This window comes from Caretta caretta, chromosome 10 (genome assembly GCF_965140235.1).
Source record: "Caretta caretta isolate rCarCar2 chromosome 10, rCarCar1.hap1, whole genome shotgun sequence".
In the NCBI taxonomy this organism is placed as follows: domain Eukaryota; kingdom Metazoa; phylum Chordata; order Testudines; family Cheloniidae; genus Caretta; species Caretta caretta.
In genome coordinates this window covers 58673898-58695014 of record NC_134215.1, presented here as the reverse complement: position 1 = coordinate 58695014, position 21117 = coordinate 58673898, and the positions used below count along the sequence as shown (strand labels likewise).

Genomic DNA, 21117 nt, shown 5'->3' with positions numbered 1-21117 from the left:
ATTAGATTTGCCATTGTTTGTAGTAATCTCCTAGAATCGTCTTCCAATAAAATCCTTTCTCAAATTAATTTATCTTTTTGTATTTGGGGAAAATACGTTCCCTCTTCATTTCCAATATGCATTAAATGTAAGTGACTCTTTTCTCCGTGAGAATCACATCTTCAATTGATATATCATGTTATTGAGCCAAAACAGCTCATTATACCAGCACAGTTGAGTATATCATCAGAGCTCCGGGACCAGTGCTCAGAATTAACTGCTGCTGTTAAGTGAATATGTCTAGGATACATACATATAGTAGCTTCCTGTATTACCCATAGACCCAGCCCCATTGAAATCAATGGCAAAATTTCCATTGACTTTAATGGAACCAAAATTTCACCCTTAGATTCTACAAGGGTTTCCATCAGGGTACTGCAATTATAATACGGCTCAGTTTTAGGCCAGCGTCTTTTTTAACTATTACTGAAAGAAAACCTCACACCTTAAAACAGAGATAATAAACTTCCTTATGAAACTTGAATCTTGACCACTGTAGTCAAGCATAATATACTTTACACTTTAGTATTTTAAACTATACTTTTCAAGACACCCATAACATACTACGCTTCTCAAGCAAAATATTATATACTATGTGAATATAGGGCCTGATCCTGCAAATCATTCCTCATGTAAGCAGAAAAATTGAGACATACCTGTGCAATCATCACACTTGATGTTTCCAGCTGCCCATTAATGTGTGTTCATCATCTGACAATGTAGTGCACAAAATGTGTGTCATTTAATTTCACTACAAGCCAACAAATTTCAGCTTTCCCAAATTCCCCATCTGCTAAGGGTCTGGTAGTTAGGAAGCCTATTTTCTAAAGAACATATACAGTAATCGACCTATGGCCCAGGCGGTTGTTAGTATATTTCAACCAGAGTGTGTGCAGGAAGATAATGGTTGTCACCAATCTACAGAAACATTAGGTCAAAGTAAACATTTACCACAAGATATGATACAAAAACCTCACTGTGATAGGCATTCTAGCTATACAAAATATTGCAGTAAAGTCAATACCACCATACAGTGTTTATAACTCAGCTGCCAAACAATAGATACAATATTAGCAACACAGTGAACCATAATTCTGTTTTTCTTTCTTACAGGGCTGGAAATAACTGGTGGTGGGTTCCTACGGTTGCACCTATGATGGGAGGAGTAATTGGAGCTGTTACCTATATTATTTTTATTGAAATTCACCATTCAGATACACAGCTGGAAGAAGACACGGATATGTATGAGAAATATGAACTTACCAATATGGAGAAAGAAGAAAGAATTTGCGATCAGCACCCTGTTCGGATTTAAAGCAGAATGACTGTATAGGCCATTCTGCAAAAACTGTGCCTCAATTAAAATACACACTTCATAAGTTACATGTGACCTGCACAGAAAACAAAGTCCAAAAAGAATTTCTTCCCCTGAAGCAGATTATTTCAAAATCTGGGACTTAAATTACTTACTTGCTTCAGGGAAAAAATTGCTGTCTTTTTTTCTGTGGTTTTCAGGTCAAGTTTTCTCCTCAATGAAATTGTAATGGGATGATACACTGACCTGCTAATTCAATCCATACAATCCCTAAGTCAAGTGATCTAATTAACCATTAATGGATGAGGCACTGTGTCACAAAACTGCCTGCACAGAGACAGTTAAGTGGTCCAGTGCTGCATTATCATGTAAAGAAACGATTTCACTCATTACAGCCATTTATTAAAAAAAGGCATGTGCTGAAAAGATTATGCATTAGGAAAAATATCAGAATTGCCCGAAAGTTAATTGAAGTGGTTTGTACCTAATTTTGTATCTGGATATTAACTGGACAGCTGTGAAAGGATATGCAAGTGGTGAGGATTGAGAAAAGATAACATGTTGACAAAAGGTGAGAAATCTCTGTCTTGAGCTTTAGTCCAAAAAGACAATATTGATACTTTTGCTCAGCTTCTTCATAGCCATAACGCTCCAAGTAGGTTTTCAAACCATTTGATTAATCTTAATGGAATCTATTTAAAACCGAAACTAGATTATTCATCCAAATGTCTCTTGCTGTGTTCTCTGGGTGAATTTCATCCTTGCGCAGAGGGCCAGCAGCACAACGCTTACGCAATGCAGAAAAGTCCTATGCACTACTTAACGTTCTTAAGAGGCCTCGTGTGGGCACTCTGTACAGGATGAATTTCATCCTCTAAGAGGGAGCAATTTTTTGTTTTGGTAGCTTCAAGTCATCTCACAAAAACAGTCATTAAAATTAAAAATAGGTCCAAAGCCAGACCCTAGTTTCAAACTGCACTGAGCTCTGAGATCCAGACTGAGTTCAAATCCAGACAGCGTGCTCTCTCTCTTGAATGAAGATGGTTAGATGTATTCTACTTCCACACTATTTAGCTTATGCTAGTTAGTATCATTATCAAGTCCTCACTTTGAAAATCCAGTTTCCTGTTTTATCAATGTAAATTGAATGTGTCAAATTAGCTCAATGCAATCTCTAATTTTTATATGGCTGTTGGTGGTGATTGTGAATAAAGAGACTTCATGTTCAAAAGCCATGTTTCAAAAGTCGGTTATCAGCTCTATTCACTCATTTTAGGATATTATTGTTCCCTATTTAACGTCAATCCATCCTCTAAATCCACAACATTTTCTCCGAAGTATCTACACTGGGGAGTGCAGAACTCTTTTTATGGCCAACCACTCCAACAAATGACAAACAGAGGTGGTTTTGAAAATAACGTGGCCAGAAGCCTTCTCCCAATTTCCAGAGGGCAGGTCTGTTACTCCCCCTCCTTGACATAATATGCCAGTAAAAATCAGAGGCCCAGCACATGGCGAGCAAAAAGGTAGAAAATCATCTGATCAGACAAAAGCTTTATTTGAATTTGGATTGTTGACTGGACATTGATGATACCATTTACCTGAGGAGCTGCATAGAATCATAGGACTGGAAGGGACCTCAAGAGCTCATTTAGTCCAGTCCCCTGCACTCAAGGCAGGACTAAGTACTACCTAGAGCATCCCTGACAGGTGTTTGTCTAACCTGCTCTTAAAAATCTCGAATGACGGAGATTCCACAACCTCCCTGGGCAATTTATTCCAGTGCTTAACCACCCTGACAGTCAGGAAGTTTTTCCTAATGTCCAACCTAAACTGCCCTTGCTGCAATTTAAGCTCATTGCTTCTTGTCCTATCCTCAGAGGTTATCTCCCTCCTCCTTGTAAAAAGCTTTTAAGTACTTGAAAACTGTTATGTCCCCCCTCAGTCTTCTCTTTTCCAGACTAAACAAACCCAGTTTTTTCAATCTTTCCCCACAGGTCATGTTTTCAAGACCTTTAATAATTTTTGTTTATCTTCTCAGGACTTCAAAATTTGTCAACATCTTTCCTGAAATGTGGTACCCAGAACTGGACACCATACTCCAATTGAGGCCTAATCAGTGCGGAGTAGAGCAGAAGAATTATTTCTTGTGTCTTGCTTACAACACTCCTGCTAATACAGCCCAGAATGATGTTTGCTGCTTTTTTTTTTTTTGGCAACTATATTACACTGTTGACTATTTAGTTTGTGATCCACTATGACCCCCCAGGTCCCTTTCCGCAGTACTCTTCCTAGGCAGTCATTTCCCATTTTGTCTGTGTGCAACTGATTATTCCTTCCTAAATGGAGTACTTTGCATTTGTACTTATTGAATTTCATCCTGTTTACTTCAGACCATTTCTCCAGTTTGTCTAGATCATTTTGAATTTTAATCCTATCCTCCAAAGCACTTGCAACCCCTCCCAGCTTGGTACCATCCGCAAACTTTATAAGTGTACTCTATATACCACTATCTAAACCATTAATGAAGATATTGAACAGAACCAGACCCAGAACTGATCCCTGCTGGACCCCACTCAACATGCCCCTTCCAGCTTGACTGTGAACTACTGAGAACTATTCTTTGGGAACAGTTTTCCAACCAGCATATCTCCATTTTCAATGAACATTTTAAGAAAATATACAAAACCATAAACACTCACCTTGCCAAGTCACCATACAAGCACAGTGAAAAAGGTTGTATCTGCCTCTAACTAGTTTGCTTTGGACTACTGTATTCAAAAACATATATTCTGTTAGATTCATCTGCTTGTGTCATATCACACCACTTTTTGGAGAGTCATCATAACAAAATGGGAGGACAGACATAGCTGGTCCATGTCTTTTGGAGAAGAGAAGAATACAGGAAAAGCAAGTGTATGACACATATGTGATTGCTCACTGTACAGAGCTATATGCAGGGTTTACAGCTGTGGCAGCTTTCTCCTCTGCCTTGTATATCGATATATTGTGCTGTTATAGCTTGTGACATCATATAGTAAAATACAAGGCTGTCAGAAAATGAAATTTATGAACTCTTAAGAATAACTTGCACTTATAGTACAAATCAGTAACACCCTTCCTCCGAACATCTGCTCTACAATCCTCAGTCTGTTAAATTACAGAACACTCCAAGACACTGAGAGGTTAAAGTAGCTTGTCCAAAATCACATAGGGTGTGATCCTGCAAGTTGCTAAGTGCCCTTAACTCCCACTGAAGTCAGTGCCTTACTGGAAGCATCTGTACAGAAGATAAAGATATGTATGTGTTATGCAACTGGACGGGAGTAATACATTTTGCCCGGAATGTTTGCAGCAGGCTAAAGTTTGTTGTTCCAGGATTTTCCACAAGAAGGCCACAGCCAGTTAGCATGCCCCCCACACCACACGCTGTTGTTTCCTTTTATGCACCATGGTACAAAGTGCGGAAGCATGGGTCAGGAATGTGAGTGGGACATTTTGCACAGGATATAGAACAACTGGTCTACACCTATAGCATGTGTCTGTGTATTAGCTGTGGTACACAAAGCTCCTCTTCTGCATTTTCTGCATGGTGCCCAGATTGCTACAAGAGAAACCAACGGTGCACCTCCTCTCTAGGTCATTCACAAATATTAAATCATTGTTTAAAGTTATCATGGTTAAAAAAATGACTAGAAGCAACACAAATCTCACCAATTTGGCCCGAAAACCTGCTATCATTAAGTTATCAATTCTATACAGGGACCCATTTTTAAAATTAATTTTAACTCAAACTAATTAATGAGCTTATTTCTACATTTTCAGAAGATTCCCTCTGTACAAATGACAGCTCTCTTTGACTTCAGTGGGGCCAGGATTTCACCCAGAAAGTAAGCGCAATAGTTTTTGAGAGCATATGTTGTACTCTTCATGCCAAACAAAGAGACCGAATCCCTGCTTTGAGTGCAAAACTCAGCTCAACCTTAACAATGGAGTCATAATCAGCATCTCCATAACACAGCTGAAAAATTGAACTCCATCTCATGCTACAGGCCTCAATTCATGAAGTTCAGTTTGTGCAGAACAAAAGTATTTTTAGTTTACATAAATCATGAAGTTGTCTATTATCAGTTGATACTGCAAATGTGCCCATTGCCTGAGTTAATATAAGATGATCAGGTACAAAGAAAAGCTTTTCCATCAAGAGAGACTTTCCAGTCACTGAGTTGACATTGAGCAGGCTTCAGTGTACTTATTTGGATCTGAAATATCAGCTCCTGGAGAAAAATCATTTCGGGAGCATTATTTGATGTTCAGATTATCTTTTGGACAATTTAAATAGTGTCTTAAATCTAATTAATCACTTTTCTAATTTAGAGTCTGCTCTTGCAAACACCATGGGGTCAAATGCTTACTGTTGTTATTGTTCAGAAGTCAATGGCACCACTCACAGTAATAAGCAGTGTGGCCAGTATTTGTACGATCAGGCTCTTAATGTAGCTGAAACTGCACTTTCAAGTAGTTTTGATTCAAAAATGTGGATTACACTGCAAATGAGTTATAATCCAAACCATAATGAGTGCATTCTAATACCAATTTTTATTTATATCAAAATCCTCCCCTTTGACACTGAAGAAAATACTAAGAAATAAATAGCCACTAATCATGACATTGAGCGTTTTATAGGCTGGTGTTGCAAGAACACATTAACTAACCAAATTCCCAGAACACAGACTCTGTGGCAAATTACTTGGGTCAGAAGCAGTGCCAGGAGCACAGGAATGCTGGGGCATGAATAATGGCCATTGTGGGGCCAGGGGGCATCCATGCACAGACAAAGTGGACCAAGCCCCTAGATCTCAACCTGTCCCTGCCTCTGCAGTTCTGCTTGGGGAAAAACTCTTGAAGTAGCTTTCCCACAGGTCTGAACTGAAGCCAGAATAGGGTGGAATAATTTTGTCTACATGAGTCTCATTCCAGCAATCAATTTTAAGCCATGCACAGATAGTCAGATTTGGCCTACCGTGCTTTAAAACCTCCCAGGCCAACGTAACCACAGGGGAGCTCCATTGAGGTTAACAGATTTATACCGGGGATGCATTTTACTCTTTAATTTAAATTTACATAACAAAATTTGATGTACAGATTACAATAACCAAAGGAAATAACCCAACAAAACAATGGTTAAGTGAGGTTCTTCACTTTGTCACAGAAATCAGCACAAGCAAGGAGATTCAGAGTTGTAATTGATATTTCATTCTTCATCCATCCAGCAGGGTATTACCTCCCTACAGCTTATGGTCTTTTTGATAGTGTATGTTCTGCTCTCTTTCCTTAGCCATCTCTATTTTCTCTGCTCTTTCTCTATATAGTGCAATGGCTCTCCAGAGATTTATATTCAGCATTTTTTTTCATCTACTTTTGAATCTGAGAATGTTCTCATGAGAGCAACTACAAGTTTTACCTCACATGCTTGTTTTTTGGCAGTTGCTTGAATTTTTTCCTCCCACCAAACAACCTTGCACTGGAAAATACAAGTAAACTGACTAAGATCCAGTAACAGCTGTTCTCTGTCTGCTCAGTACAATTGTTATTGCATAGCATTACTGGCTCTGTAGTTTTAAAAAAAGTTCTACCTTTTAATCCGTTGCTAAACTGTAACAAGAGAGTATTTAGGAAAAAAAAATCTTCTGGGCATAACAGTATTTTTGATTTTTTTTTTTACCTGCATCTTGTTAAAATTATTTCTTTGTATGGCACTATTACTGTTACTGCCTCTGCTTTTCTAGTCAGCCTAAGGTGTACAGCATCTGTTCGTTGGTCAGCCAAGAATGAAGAGTAGGTAATGATTTTAAGCCACTGGTATGTGCTCTGCACGTGTAAATGGCACCCTAAAGAAACCTATATAGGTGTGAAAGAGGAAGCTGTGCACGCTATACTTGTGTGGGTTTTTCCCTCATTCCTCCCCTTTTTCTTCCTTAAAGAGATGTTATCAGGAAAAAAAACAATCAAAACTTATTCTTCTGTATGTAATTAACACCCTCCCAAATGGAGTACAATCAGATTTACTTTTCACTGTCTCCATATTTCCAACCCCAAGCATTCAAAAATCATAAAGTCAAACCCCAACCAGTGATGAGACTGGTTTAAAAATCATGAGATTTAAAAATAATAAAGGTGGGTTTCTTTTTATTTGCCTTCTGGATTTTGTTCCTTTAGGGGGTCACATTTTCAATCTTTGTTTCATAATAATAAGGGCTAGAAATTTTTGCTGGTTTGTTTTAATGAAATCAGAGATTCTCATGTCATCACTTGACTCCAGGAACCAGGGCTTTAATTAAAAAAACAATCAATCATCATGAGACTCGTGATAGAAATCAAGAGCTGGCAACACTGCAGTTTATGCTGTTATGCTTTTGCATTTCACTCAGTGAAGGCAACAGATGCAGACTGATCCATTTCCTTTTTGTTTCTGTAGCTCCTGCCTGGTCTACACTATCGGGGGTGGGGGAGAGCTAAGTCGGTCTAAGTTACACAACATCAGCTACGAAAATAGCAAAGCTGAAGTTGACATGTTTAGAGCTACTTACCGCAGTGTCTTCACTGCGGTAGGTCAACAGCTGACACTCCCACATCGACTCCGCCTACACTTCTCGCTCCAATGGAGTACTGGAGTCGACGGGAAAGCACTCGGCGGTAGATTTATCGCGTCTTCACTAGACCCCCGCTGGATCGATCGCTCCGGAGGTAAGTGTAGAGTGGAATTTTCAAAAGTACTATCGCTGACCGCCCTACCTCTACTCCTGCTGAAATCAACTGTAAACCTCCCACTGACTTCACTGGGAACAGAGTTATGCCAAAGCTGAGTGCTTCTGAAGATAGCATCCTATATTCATTAGTATTTACTGAAGTCAGAAATTAATGTCTAGGTCTCAGAATCTGGTAAGAAGCATGCTTAGTCATGAGTACTTTTGTTTTGGAAGCAGGGTGCCTTCTAGTTTGTAGGATGAGTTCTTTGGATGGGTTAGATCTAGAGCCCAATTAGGAGTCAATTTGTCCTGCAAATCCCAGGCCAATTTTTTTTAGGACTGATACAGGATGCTGTATTTGTAGGTAGTGTGAAGGTTCCTTCCCCACTCTGAACTCTAGGGTAGAGATGTGGGGACCTGCATGAAAGACCCCCAAGCTTATTCTTACCAGCTTAGGTTAAACGCTGCCACCACCAAAGTGTTACACAAAGAACAGGGGAAGTGCCCACTTGGAAACGTCTCCCCCCCCCAGAATATCCCCCCCAAGCACTACACCCCCTTTCCTGGGGAAGGCTTGATAAAAATGCTCACTAATTTGCATAGGTGAACACAGACCCAAACCCTTGGATCTTAAGAACAATGAAAAAGGAATCAGGTTCTTAAGAAGAGAATTTTAATTAAAGAAAAAGAAAAAGAATCCCCTCTGTAAAATCAGGATGGTAAATACCTTACAGGGTAATCAGATTCAAAACACAGAGAATCCCTCTAGGCAAAACCTTAAGTTACAAAAAGACACAAAAACAGGAATATCCCTTCCATTCAGCACAGCTTATTTTATCAGCCATTTAAACAAAACAGAATCTAACGCATATCTAACTAGATTGCTTACTAACTCTTTACAGGAGTTCTGACCTGCATTCCTGCTCTGGTCCCGGCAAAAGCATCACACAAACAGAAAGAACCCTTTGTCGTCCCGTCCCGTCCCCTCCCCAAGCTTTGAAAGTATCTTGTCTCCTCATTGGTCATTTTGGTCAGGTGCCAGCGAGGTTATCTTAGCTTCTTAACCCTTTACAGTTGAAAAAGTTTTTCCTCTGGCCAGGAGGGATTTAAAGGTGTTTACCCTTCCCTTTATATTTATGACAGGTAGCGTGTTGCACAGGATAGAAGACCTAGTTATGAAAAGGTTAATAGCAGGCTAATACACAGGACACCCACAACCAAGTAACATTCTTTCGTATGCTTTAAAGAATTAGAAATGCCTTTTAGCTGCATTTTACTGTTCTTAAAATTACATTAAAAGTAAAGGTACCGTGTGCAAATAATGCAAGAAGAGAGCTACATTTGGAGATCTTTTGTACAATAATTCACCACCATCTCCAGACACCTATTGTGATTTGGAACATTTCTAGGTAGCATCTTTTCACTTCGATGTTTAGAACAATTACAAATTCTACTACGAAACCTTGGACTGCAATGGCATGCATATTTAGGTACACACACGAAGACAAATTCTGGTCTCTGTTATACTCTGGATTTACTGTGAAGTAAATCAGAGGAGAATGAGACCCATTGTTTCTTTTTGTCCATATTGGTTTTTCATTCTAGGACTATAGTACAACATAAAATCTATTCCTTATCTTTAATGCAATGCTTCAAAGACATTAATAATAGATAGCAAAGCAGGGATTCTCTTTAGCAGTAGAAAGAAACAGCCATAAGTCAGATAAAAACAAAGATAAATATCAATTAGGAAAAAACAGATTGTTTACTGAACAGCAGCAATAGGATGGCTCCTATTGTTATAGAAAGAGTGTTGGAAAATGGTATTACAGTAAAACGGTATTTGCAAATTTAACCATATTTTCCCTCAAGTGTTTACACTCTACCTAAAATCCAATATCATGAAAGCAAAACACTATGTAATTACAAATATATAGCCTTCCCCCCGTTTTACACCACATTTCAAGGCCCACACCTTTACTCCTATGTAACAAGAATGATTGTGGACAGTGTAAAAACTGGCAGTGCAAACCTACAGTGTCAGCCAATCAGCGCACACGTCACCTTACACAACAGCTCCCCTAAAGGCCTTTATAACTATAAATGGAGTGATATGGATGGCCTGCTGGTGAGCATCATAAATATGAAGTGTTCTCTGCTGTTTGCTGGAAAGCATACAGCTGTATCTAGGGTGGGGTGAGGTGAGAGACAGAATAATAAGATCCTGTACTCCTTCCCACAATAAAAATACAAAACTGCATGTTTCCATTGATTCAAGGGAAATTTAATTTCCCATTATAATGAAAGGAGAAGAGGTCTGATTTCTGTGCTGGTAGGCTTCCCTCCCAATTTTCTAGAGACTTCAGCTTTAGATTTAGACTATGACGTGGGCTACACCCCCGGCAGGGTGCATACGGGGGATAAGAACCTGTGAATCCTTTCTTGGCACAGGATATCCATCCCTTGGATCAGGAAGTTCTGTGCAAGCACTCTTCTCCGCCCATCTGTTTCAGGGGTGAGGAAGTGTGTGGGGAGGACTAAGGAGTGGCTGGAATCTTTGCTTTGCCACTACAGTGCATCAGCCAGCATAGATGAGCTAGAGCAGAGGATGTTGTAAGTTAGACCAACAGCAAAATTACTTAACCCCACACCAAAGCAAGGGAAAGTACGTAAAGAACGCTGCCTCAAAGGGATGTCTCTGAGACACAGTGCCTCCTAGGTGTATTCCTGGCATGGTGGTGCATGTTCCAGGCTGTGCCTAATGGCACAATCTCATCCCTAAAGGACATGAGCCCAGGATTGAGAATGGAGACCATGATGCTCAGATACGATCTTGATGGGCACAGTATGAGGCTCTATCTAGACAGGTAGGAAACATAAAAGTTGTACAACTACAAAGTCATAGATCTAATCATTAAAAATAAGGAAAGAAAAGTATGGAAAGTTCTGAGCAGCTTCTTCTCAACCTATGTTTTATATTACAGGGACAAGTGTCCCACAGCATCATATCCTAAACCTATCAGAAGTGAAAAAAGGGGCTGTAAAAAAGCAAGTAGATGCTAAGATGATGATCCGCATTTTAGGCATGATGTCAGCAAGAGTTAGGGAGCTTGCAAGCAATTTGAATTTCAGGAATCTCTGTCAAATATTATAGAAGCAATGAGAAAATGTGCTGAACAGAAAATCCACAAATGTTGGCAAAACAAACCAAGACATGAAGGCCAGCCACAAGCAGACATAATAAATGTTTGCTCACTTCAGGAAAATAACATTGTCTGTGGAACGTGGCATAAATAGATAGTGGTGAAAAGCAACTGTGACCTGACAGTACTGGAAGGGTGGGTAAGGGCAGGTATATTAGTCTCAGGCCTAGTCTACCCTAGAAAATTAGGTTGGTTTAATTACGTTGGTCAAGGGTGTGAAAAATCCTGAGCGGTATAGTTAAACCATCTTAAGTCCCAATTTAGACAGTGCTAGATCAATGGAAGAATTCTTCCAGCGACTTAGCTTCCACCTCTTAGGGAGGTGGATTACCTACACTGACAGGTGAACCCCTCCCTCAGCATAGGTAGTGTTTACTCCAGGGGTTCTCAAACTTCATTGCACGGCGACCCCCTTCTGACAATAAAAATTACTACATGACCACAGGAGCGGGGATTGAAGCCTTAGCCTGCCCAAGTCCCACTGCCTCGGGTAGGGGGGCTGAAGCCAAAGCCGAAGGGCTTCCGTCCCAGGTGGGGGGGAGGCCTGTAACCTGAGCCCCAATGCCCAGGGCTGGAGCCCTCGGACGTTGGCTTCAGCCCCGGGTGGTAGGGCTTGGATCCCGGGCCCCAGCAATTCTAATGCCAGCCCTGGTGACCCCATTAAAATGCGGTCATGACCCACTTTGAGGTCCCGACCCACAGATTGAGAACCACTGGTCTACACTGAAGAACAGCAGCTGTGCCACTGTAGCATTTCAAGTGTAGACAAGCCCTTAGAAAAAGGGCTTTAACTATTCCTATGAACTTAGAGGTTACCTCTAAGGAAATAAGGAAAATAATTATGGGCACCTGAATCTAATTAAGGGCAGCCTGAGATCTTTAAAAACCTCTTCTTGTGAGGGAGGAGGGTGGAGAAGCCAGCTGCGGAAGGGTTGTGTACAGCGAGGGGGAAAGGCTTCTCCTAGGAAAAAAGCAGTTTTTCCCTATAAGGGGAAATCTTGTGTTTATTTCTGTTTGAGGAGGGGATCTTGATTCCCAGTGTAGCTAGGCCCACAGTGGGTTAGAGAGGGTTGCTGGCAACTGCATAAGAGGAGGCAGATTTCCAGTGCGAGTTAGGAAATGTATTTTTGTTTGTTTAACGATGCCCTCGGGTGAAAACCCCAAGGCCGATCCTATCAATATTGAAGTATTAAACCTCTGCAGTGGGTCTGATTTACCCCAGGCTCCTCCCCCCAACACCAGAGGGAGAAACGCTGGACCCTGACATGACAAAAGAGGTGTGTTGTCACAACACTTAGTCACGGCCATTCTTCCCTTCTCCACCACGAGCATCATGTTTGACTCATGAAATTAAAATCTGGTATCAGAGGTGAATTCAAACCTTTCCGAAATAAGTACTTTCTAATTCAGGTACCTGTTTTGATACATCACTAGTCAATACAAAGAAATATAACTTATTAAAAGTTGAGCTTTTGAGTCTTGTGTGAATGATGTTGCATATTTTAATGTGCTCACTAACAGCACTTAATAATAATGTAATACATGAGGAATACTTTCAGCATCCTCAAAAAGTAGTCTGTACTCCAGTCATTTCAACTTTGCAGTCATGTCAACAGGATTGTCAATGAGAAAGTAACAGAGCTTACACCACACTGAAACTCAAGAACACTACACTTGAATACAGAGATCAGGAACAAACTTGACCAGAATTCAATAGATGTAACTAACCTCAAATAACTAACATGCAGCCACAGATGCCTAAGTTTGGCAGCAAAATATTGCTAACTTAAATAGCTATTTGTTTTATCGGATGTTCTCTTGAATGGGGTAAAATTGCAAATTATACTCAGTGATAAAACTCTCCCAAGGCCTAGGATTGGTGGATATTATATTTTCCAATACTCAAGCAAAAACTTGCATTTTCAAACTGGATGACTTATTTCAGAGTAAGGAAAAACACCTAAGAAAGAATGAATTTAACGTCTTCATAGGGGTGAAGGGAGGGGCAGAGAGAGCGAGCGTACACAATGACAACCATCTTGAATTAACTGCAGCATTACAAACCCCACTCCAATACCCAACAACTGGCAGGGAGATCCCAGACATTTAATCTGCATGACAGAAAACAAAATCATAATATCATTGCCTCCCTATCACGCATACACCACAGGTGACGCCATCCTGGAGGCTGGTGTCAAAAAAATGGTCAAAATACAGGTTAGTGCTGACTAAGCATTGCAGGGAACTTGTTTAACGTATGCCTCCTGCCACCAAAGGATGAAATCCTCTCCTCACTGATGTCAGCGGGAGCTTTCACATTGGCTTCAAGGAGGTGAGGATTTCACCTTAAATGTCTAAATCCCCATATGTTTGCAGTGTTGTTGTAGCCATGTCGGTCCCACAGACCTGAAGAAGAGCTCTATGTAGCTTGAAAACTTGTACCTTCCACCAGTAGACATTGCTCCAATAAAAGATATTACCTCACCCACCTTGTCTCCCTGTCTGCATCTAATGTTCATGGTCCTGGTGTTAACCTCCCTGCACAGAAGGGAGCAAAATCAGGCACATGTGGTTTTTTGGAGAGGGTAGCATGGAAGGGGAACCATCAGGAGAATAAGGAAAATAATTACTTTCCCCTTGGATATCAAAATAATCACAAGGAAAGGAAGTCCTCGGAGTGTGACTGCTGCCTAGTCCCACGACCTAATTACAACAAACTGGATGGAGTAAGCACACAAGCTGCTCCATGAAGTCTTGGAGAGAGAGAGAGAGGAGCTGCTGCACAAACCTCTGCTTAGAGGCATGTATTCCTAACAACTAGTGGCTGTACATGAAGTAGTAGTTTTTAATAGTAGACAATCCAAAGTCACAGGCCATGTACATTGTTGTAAAGCGATCAAACCAAACACTGCATGCACCTCAAAGGCATCTGAATCAGTAAAAACACGGTGGCTAAATAAAATGTAAAATGCAAACCACACACATTCCAACCTACTCCACAACAAAAAGGTACAAAATAATCAAGCTGTAGAACCAGCAGCTGGGGTTTTAGGATCTCTGCCTCACATCACAATTGGTTCTTTGAAATCTGAGAAACTTTTGCGGTTGAACAGAACAGCTTTCAAACAAAGACAGAAGGAAGAAAGAAAAACTCCACCTAAAATATTTACCCTGCCAGCAAGAGTATTTGTACCCTTTTCTTGTTCCAAGTCTTTTATCTGTTTTACAGCACAACCAGCAGCAGGCCCTTCTGTCTCTCTCAGCAAGATTTCTTCTGTCTCTCAGCAGCTCCTGTCTTGACTGTGTGCCACTGGTCTTTCTATTCCCTTGAGCACATGCTCCCATTAGCAACCTTTTCATTTCATGAAGCCAAATGGAAAAAAAAAAAAGTGATTTTCAAGCTAAATCTCAGCAAGTTAATCAACTGGGCTTCCAACAACTTCTCTAGCAACCACATTCCTTTGCCTTTTTGTTTATTAGATGTGTTACATACAGGAGCCTGACATGATAGAGATTACAGCTTCAAGGAATTTGGATGAGTCCCAACAGAATCATTAGCTTTTGGGACACAGGTGAGACCAGTGCTTTTTCAAGAGGCCCAAATGTTATGATTTGTGGTGTATTAGGAATAGGATTTATGAAAGTTTAATTTGAAGTTTAGAACATGCAAAATCTGAGGGGGTTGGGTATTCTATTTACACAAAATCAACCTTAATTTGGAAAAATTTATTAGTTTGTTAACTAAGTTCTGATTGAAGAATTTTTATTTATGGGTATGATGCATGAGCCACTAAGAACCCAGGTTGACTTTCAGATCCCAGACAAGCCTGTGATATTGTCAGTTAGAAAAAGCACCCTTTTGCCTGTAGTCTGAGGTGATTTGACATGCACATTAGAGAGAGCTAAACACAGAACCCCAAGATGCCATTTTTCAGTCACTTTTTAGAGTAACACTGTATTAAAAGAACAAAAACAAAACAAAAAATCTTCCCAGCTTTAGAAACTTTATTCCATTACCATAAAACACTTACTTAGAAGTGAAGTGTTAGAAGTGACTAAGCCCATTTCATAATTTTTAAAATGTTACTGTGGCTTAGAGAGTGATGTTTAAAAATGTCCAATGAATGATCACTAACACAAACACACGTAACATCTGTACAATCATGCTAAGCTTTTGCTTTTATTAAGACACTAATATAATTTCTCCTCCAGCTATTTTGCAGGTCTCAGGTGCGTTCATTTAGCCAACTCTTCTTTATTTTCTACATTCCTGTTTTTAGCAATTTGTTCCGTATGGTATTTATTTCTGTTACTTAGTCATGAAATGTGCATGGTTTTCCCTTGGACCTTTTCACTTCCAAGTGTTGGTGGCTAACTTTAGACTGCACTGCCATTGCCCTCTTTTCATGCACCTGGCATCTGACTGCTGGGAGAGCAATACATTATGTACTGCAGCTTCCAGAGAACTGCAGCACTTTAGTAGTTAGCAGTACCCCTGAGGATCTGATCCTGCAATCTTTCTGCAAGCAACACTCACATCAGTTTCAGTAACTTCATTTGTCTTATAGGGAATATTTTGCCGTAATGACAACTGGATTGGACCTTGAGTCTTTAGGACAGACGTCTGAAAGGATAGGACAGTGGTTTGAACGCAAGCCAGGGACTTGGGAGACTGGGATTCAATTCTGTGCTCTGTCATGAATTAATTGTGTGACCCAGAGCAAGTGTCTGTTCCTCATCTAGATGACAGTATTTCTAACCCTGACAGCGGTGTGGTGAGGGTAAATACATTAAAGATTGTGAAAAGAAAAGGAGTACTTGTGGCACCTTAGAGACTAACAAATTTATTTGAGCATAAGTGAAGTGAGCTCACTTCATCGGATGCATGCCAGTGAGCTGTAGCTCACGAAAGCTTATGCTCAAATAAATTTGTTAGTCTCTAAGGTGCCACAAGTACTCCTTTTCTTTTTGCAGATACAGACTCACACGGCTGCTCCTCTGAAACCTGTAAAGATTGTGAGGTGCTCAAGTACTACAGTAATGGGGGCCTTATAAGAACCTTGATAGATGTCATTTCACTCTCTTTACAGCAAATATAACAATCTTCACTGCAGCAGTGAAACAGCAGGAAATGACTGTGAGCAGATACCCCAGTCACATGATTCCTCTGTTGAGTGTGGGTTTGGTTTAACACTCCTAGGAAAGGTGAATAAAAGTTGCTATGGACTCTGACAAACATTTCACTGGCAAAGCTTGGGGAAAGGCAGCAGTGCTTCAAGGCGTCTGGCTTTCTTTAGTAATGTAAGAATCCCTGGAATTTTTTCAAACAATTATATGACTGATTACATTGGTAAATTATTATCAATCCCATGCTGTCCCCAGGATGTTCTTACAAAGCTCTTATTATTATTATTTTTAAATTTAACTTGTAAGGCATGTTGCTGTTCCTCACCATTACTTGTTATATTATTTCTTGCAGTCAGAAATAGGTGACTAAATGCTACAGAAATACAATATTTTAATTCTGAGTGGGAAATGTGCTTTGTAAATGTGCAGAATATGGCAAGGTCAGATTTATTTTTCAAACTATTCAGCACAGTTCTTCACCTTGAAATACAAAGGCCATGTCCATATTTTTTTTACTAAACTTTTTGTCTATTTTGACATCTTAATTTGTACATTTTCAAGTGGCAACTGCTTGTTAACATTTTAATTTACAAGCAAATTATTTATTGATCCCTGCTGCTTGTTCATTCTCCAACAGAGGGCAGCTCAAGTAGGCAGCAGCAATTTAGGTATAAAGGCTAACATTGTCCTTTCTAAATGTTATGAATTTAATACATGTGAAAGGTGCCAGAGCTTAGTTCTGGACAGTAAAGTCCTCTCTCCACAGAGCAGGAGGATGAAATTAGATTGTAAACTCTGAGAGATAAGGACCATTTTTTTGTTCTACGATTGTACAGTGCCTAGCACAATAGCTCTCTGGACCCTATCAAGGCCCCAAGGCACTTCTGTGATACAAATAAATAATGAGCTTCTCCACAGTGTCCCAACGTGCCACAACTCTGACCAAAAGGGCTGGGACAAAGAAGATGGTCCACACAGTTCATTCAATCCTTGACCTCTCTGCTTAGACTGCTAATCAGGCTGCCAATGAGTGCGGACAGTGGTGGTAGGTTTTTGTGATTTGAATGTATGCCTACTAAACAGAGACCAGCAAACTCATTGTACAAAGTTTTGGGGACAGATTCAGATTCTTGTTTATACCAAAGGATTCATTGAGTTACTCCACATTTATAGTCTTGTGAATCAAATCAGAATCAGGTCCTTTAACTTTAAGAAGTAAAAAAGTAAAAGTTATTTGTATTTGGGAAAAAGTTCCTGCATACCGCACTATCAAAAGATTGTGGTTAACTCAACTGTAGTGATAAGGGGACCTGAGCAGGAGAACTATGTATATATCTATTTATCAGGTCTCTAGCGTTCTTAATTATATTGTTTGTAAGAGACTTTTACTTTCTGCTGCTGCAATCCTGTATGAATACTGCCTCCAGGGAGTAGCATGACAAGGATTGTGTATCTCATATGACTATCCCAAGCAAGCTAGATTTTTAATACTAATTCATTTTAACCACCTCACATCCTATGCTGTACTATTGGTTATGTTCATTATCATTTAAAAGCTCCAGCAAAAAAGTTGCCTGATGGAAAAGCATCACCGTTTTTGAAGGATTTTTGACTAACCCAAAATGAGTCATCTTAATATGCTGGGGAAAATAGGGATCTTCCCTTACCATGTTGGCTGTCAGATAATGGAATTGGTGGGGCAGGAGCCAAAATTCAATAAAATGAACTTAAATGGTAAACTCTCAAGTGGAATACTCTTGAGCCATTCCAGAGAGCTTGTAGTTAGGCTGACTGGCCCTTATTGTCCTATTGGGAACCTTAATAAAATCTTTAAAGGAAAGGAAGTGCTTGTTATGAAATAGATTATTGGAGCGTCTCATGTCAAGAGGGACTTGGCCATAACAATTTACTCATTTATCAACACCTCAAATTTCTCTAAGGGTTAAGTCCTGTGCCTACAGCATGGTAGTAGAAGGCCAAAAATTCAGCAGAACTGCTGTGTTGCCCCTGCCCACCAGGACCTAAAGCAGAGAGGCCCTACAAAATGACTTCTAAGTACTGCAATGGCAAGCACTCTACAGGGGGATGGAGAGAGTGAGTTGTGAGGCAGCTAAGTGGCAGGAGTGTGGCTTCTGGATCTTTCAACCTAGTCTGTAACTCCACCTAGGGATACAGGGGAAAACTAGGGTCCAGTGGGGTGTGGTAGTGGCAATGGCCAAATTGCCAAGGTTCTCTGTACCCTTCCTCCAGGTTAGGAGAGAGTTCCATCAACTCAGCAACCATGTAATACCTAAACACGAAGCTCTTTTACTTAAGATTTGTTCTGGTGACTAGCATTTCTCTCTTTGAGGGGTAGATTTATATCTGGGCCTCTAGCCAATATTCGCATGCATGCGCCCACCTTTAAAATAGTGCACATATAAACTTGTTAACATTTGCAGGTGCAAACATCTACTAAAAATTCCAAAATTTGTGTCCATCTGTAAGTCTGTTTAAAGAGCACGCTGGTTGAAGTTTTTCAGCTAAACAAATAAATGGGTTTGCATAAAAATAAAATTGAGGGGGAAAGTATTTCAGTGACTTTGGATTTTCAACAGGAAACTTCAGAACAAGCCAAAATTGCTATTTTCATTCAGCTCGTAAAAAGGCCATTTGTATTTGTTTTCTGAAATCTCAGAATTACTGGTTGGGGGGAGGGGGAGTTTTGAAAATGTTTCCTCTTTCCACTCTAATTTTTTTCAAAGTCTCCCCAACTTTCCAAACATTAAGAAGTGGCAAAAGGAAAAATGAAATGCTGTAAATCTGCCACCTCTAACGTTTCTAAAGCTGAAGTAGTTTTGAAAATTTAGAGTAGAAAAATATCAGGGGGGGGGGGAACCCTGACACTATTCAGTTTACTGGAATCACTGAAAGACAGGCAAGGAGGAGAAAAGGGACAACAAATTTTGAAAATCAGAGTTAAAAATAAACACAAAATTTTTTAAAAGAAATTATCCCATTCCAAAGCCTATGATTTATTTTTGTGAAATTGTTTTTCCGTTTTTCAACCAGCTGTGCTTGCAGGTGTTTGTATCTGCAATATTGACGTGCAGGTTCGCATGCACACAAGTGGAGGTCAAGGGCTGAAAAAAATCAAGCCCTAGTAGAGAGCCCTGGGTTAAACTGCAGCACAGACACTACCAAGAACAAAGTATTACCTAGACTAGAGAATAAGTTATAATATTGGAAGGGATAGGAAAGAAGTGATGGAGTAACACTACGCTACATAAAATGTATTGTCTTAGTATAGCATCTTATGCTGCTACAAGATTACCTCTGGTCATATGGGACCAAAGATTGGTGGTCGCTTTTATTATTTTTAATAATGATTTTTAATCAGAGTCCTGTTTGCAAAGTGGTTCTTACCTATGTAAATATTACACACTTGATAAGGAAACTAGATTATCAAGTTCATTACAAAATTACTTGAAATAAAATGTATGTCTAAGCCAAACATATGAGAAACTAATGCGCTCCCAGGATAGCTGAAACTAATATTACAATGTAGTCTACATATTCTTGTTGCAGAATTTCTTTGAAACTCAGAATCAGATCATAAGCACTTTACTTCTCACTTTTAATAAAGGTCATTTAAAAAGAACTATTCTGTGGTCTGAAGGACACACACAAGTCTAAAAATATACTCCAAAATCCTCTACAATTTGAATCACACCAGAGTATGTTGAGTATATGCCAAAGCCTACACATTACGTTATAATTTGTTGGGTTCAGCATGCAGCTTGCCTGCCCTGCCGCGCCCCCTGGTGGCCGAATGTGCACTGCAGGTATTGCTGCTCCAGTTTCCACTCTCTGCGGGTGAGAGAGGGGAGAGAAGCACACATGTGGTTGAGCCTTCTGCTGGGTCACTGCATTCAATCCCCTTCTGGGGAAACAAGTGTTCAAACAAAAAGTTTCAAAAACAGAAAAGGTTCTTTTTTGCCTGCTTGGGCTCCCCTCCTTCTCGGCTCTAAGTCTCTCCATTCTAAGATGGAGCGATGAATTCCAGGCTGCTTCACATACTCAGCCCCTCTGGGCTATTGTTTCGTTTCTCTGGGTATGTCTACACTGCAATAGACACAAGCAGCTGGCCCCTGCCAGTTGACTCGGGCTCCAGCTGCCAGCCAAAGCCTGAATGTTTACATCACAATTAAACAGCCCATTAGCCCAAACCAGCTGGCAGCAGCTAGCTGCCGGTGTCTAATTGCTGTGAAGACATACTCTCTGTGGCTCTGGGATAGAGCCTGGGAGTCAGGGCTGTTTCCTTGGAGTCCCCTTAAAGTCATCTGTAGACCCTCACTCAAGGCCTTCCATAGAAGTCTGCCCATTTTGCTCTGTGGTTTTTTCCCTTCAAACTGAGTTCTAAGCCCTGATCACCTAGCTGATCAGGACCAGCTTGCAAGGGGCAGGGAGGTATGGGGGAGAAGGTAGCTAATCTGACATAGTGGCTGAGCTAATAACCCTTAAGGGGCCAGCCATCCTATGACAGGGCTTTGAAAACATTTATGCACATTAGACAGTTGTGGGTTGACCGGCCTTCACAATTCACTGATGCCCCTTGAATTTTTTTCTGTGGTATCACCATATATTACAGTAGAGTAACTCAAGGCCTGAGGCAAAGCCCACTGAAGTCAATATGAAAGCGCCC

The 21117-nt window shown here is 40.3% G+C and overlaps 1 protein-coding gene across 2 annotated transcripts in view; it reads left to right on the top strand.

Moving 5' to 3' along the window:
- The window catches only part of AQP9 (aquaporin 9), a 35938-nt gene extending 33353 nt beyond the window's left edge, over window positions 1-2585 (top strand). For both annotated transcript variants that reach the window (XM_048867808.2, XM_048867809.2), the window contains exon 6: window positions 1153-2585. In XM_048867808.2, the coding sequence (XP_048723765.1) occupies window positions 1153-1354 (202 nt within the window). In that variant the 3' untranslated portion in view covers window positions 1355-2585. The remainder of the gene's footprint in view (window positions 1-1152) is intronic.
- Window positions 2586-21117: the final 18532 nt, after the last annotated feature.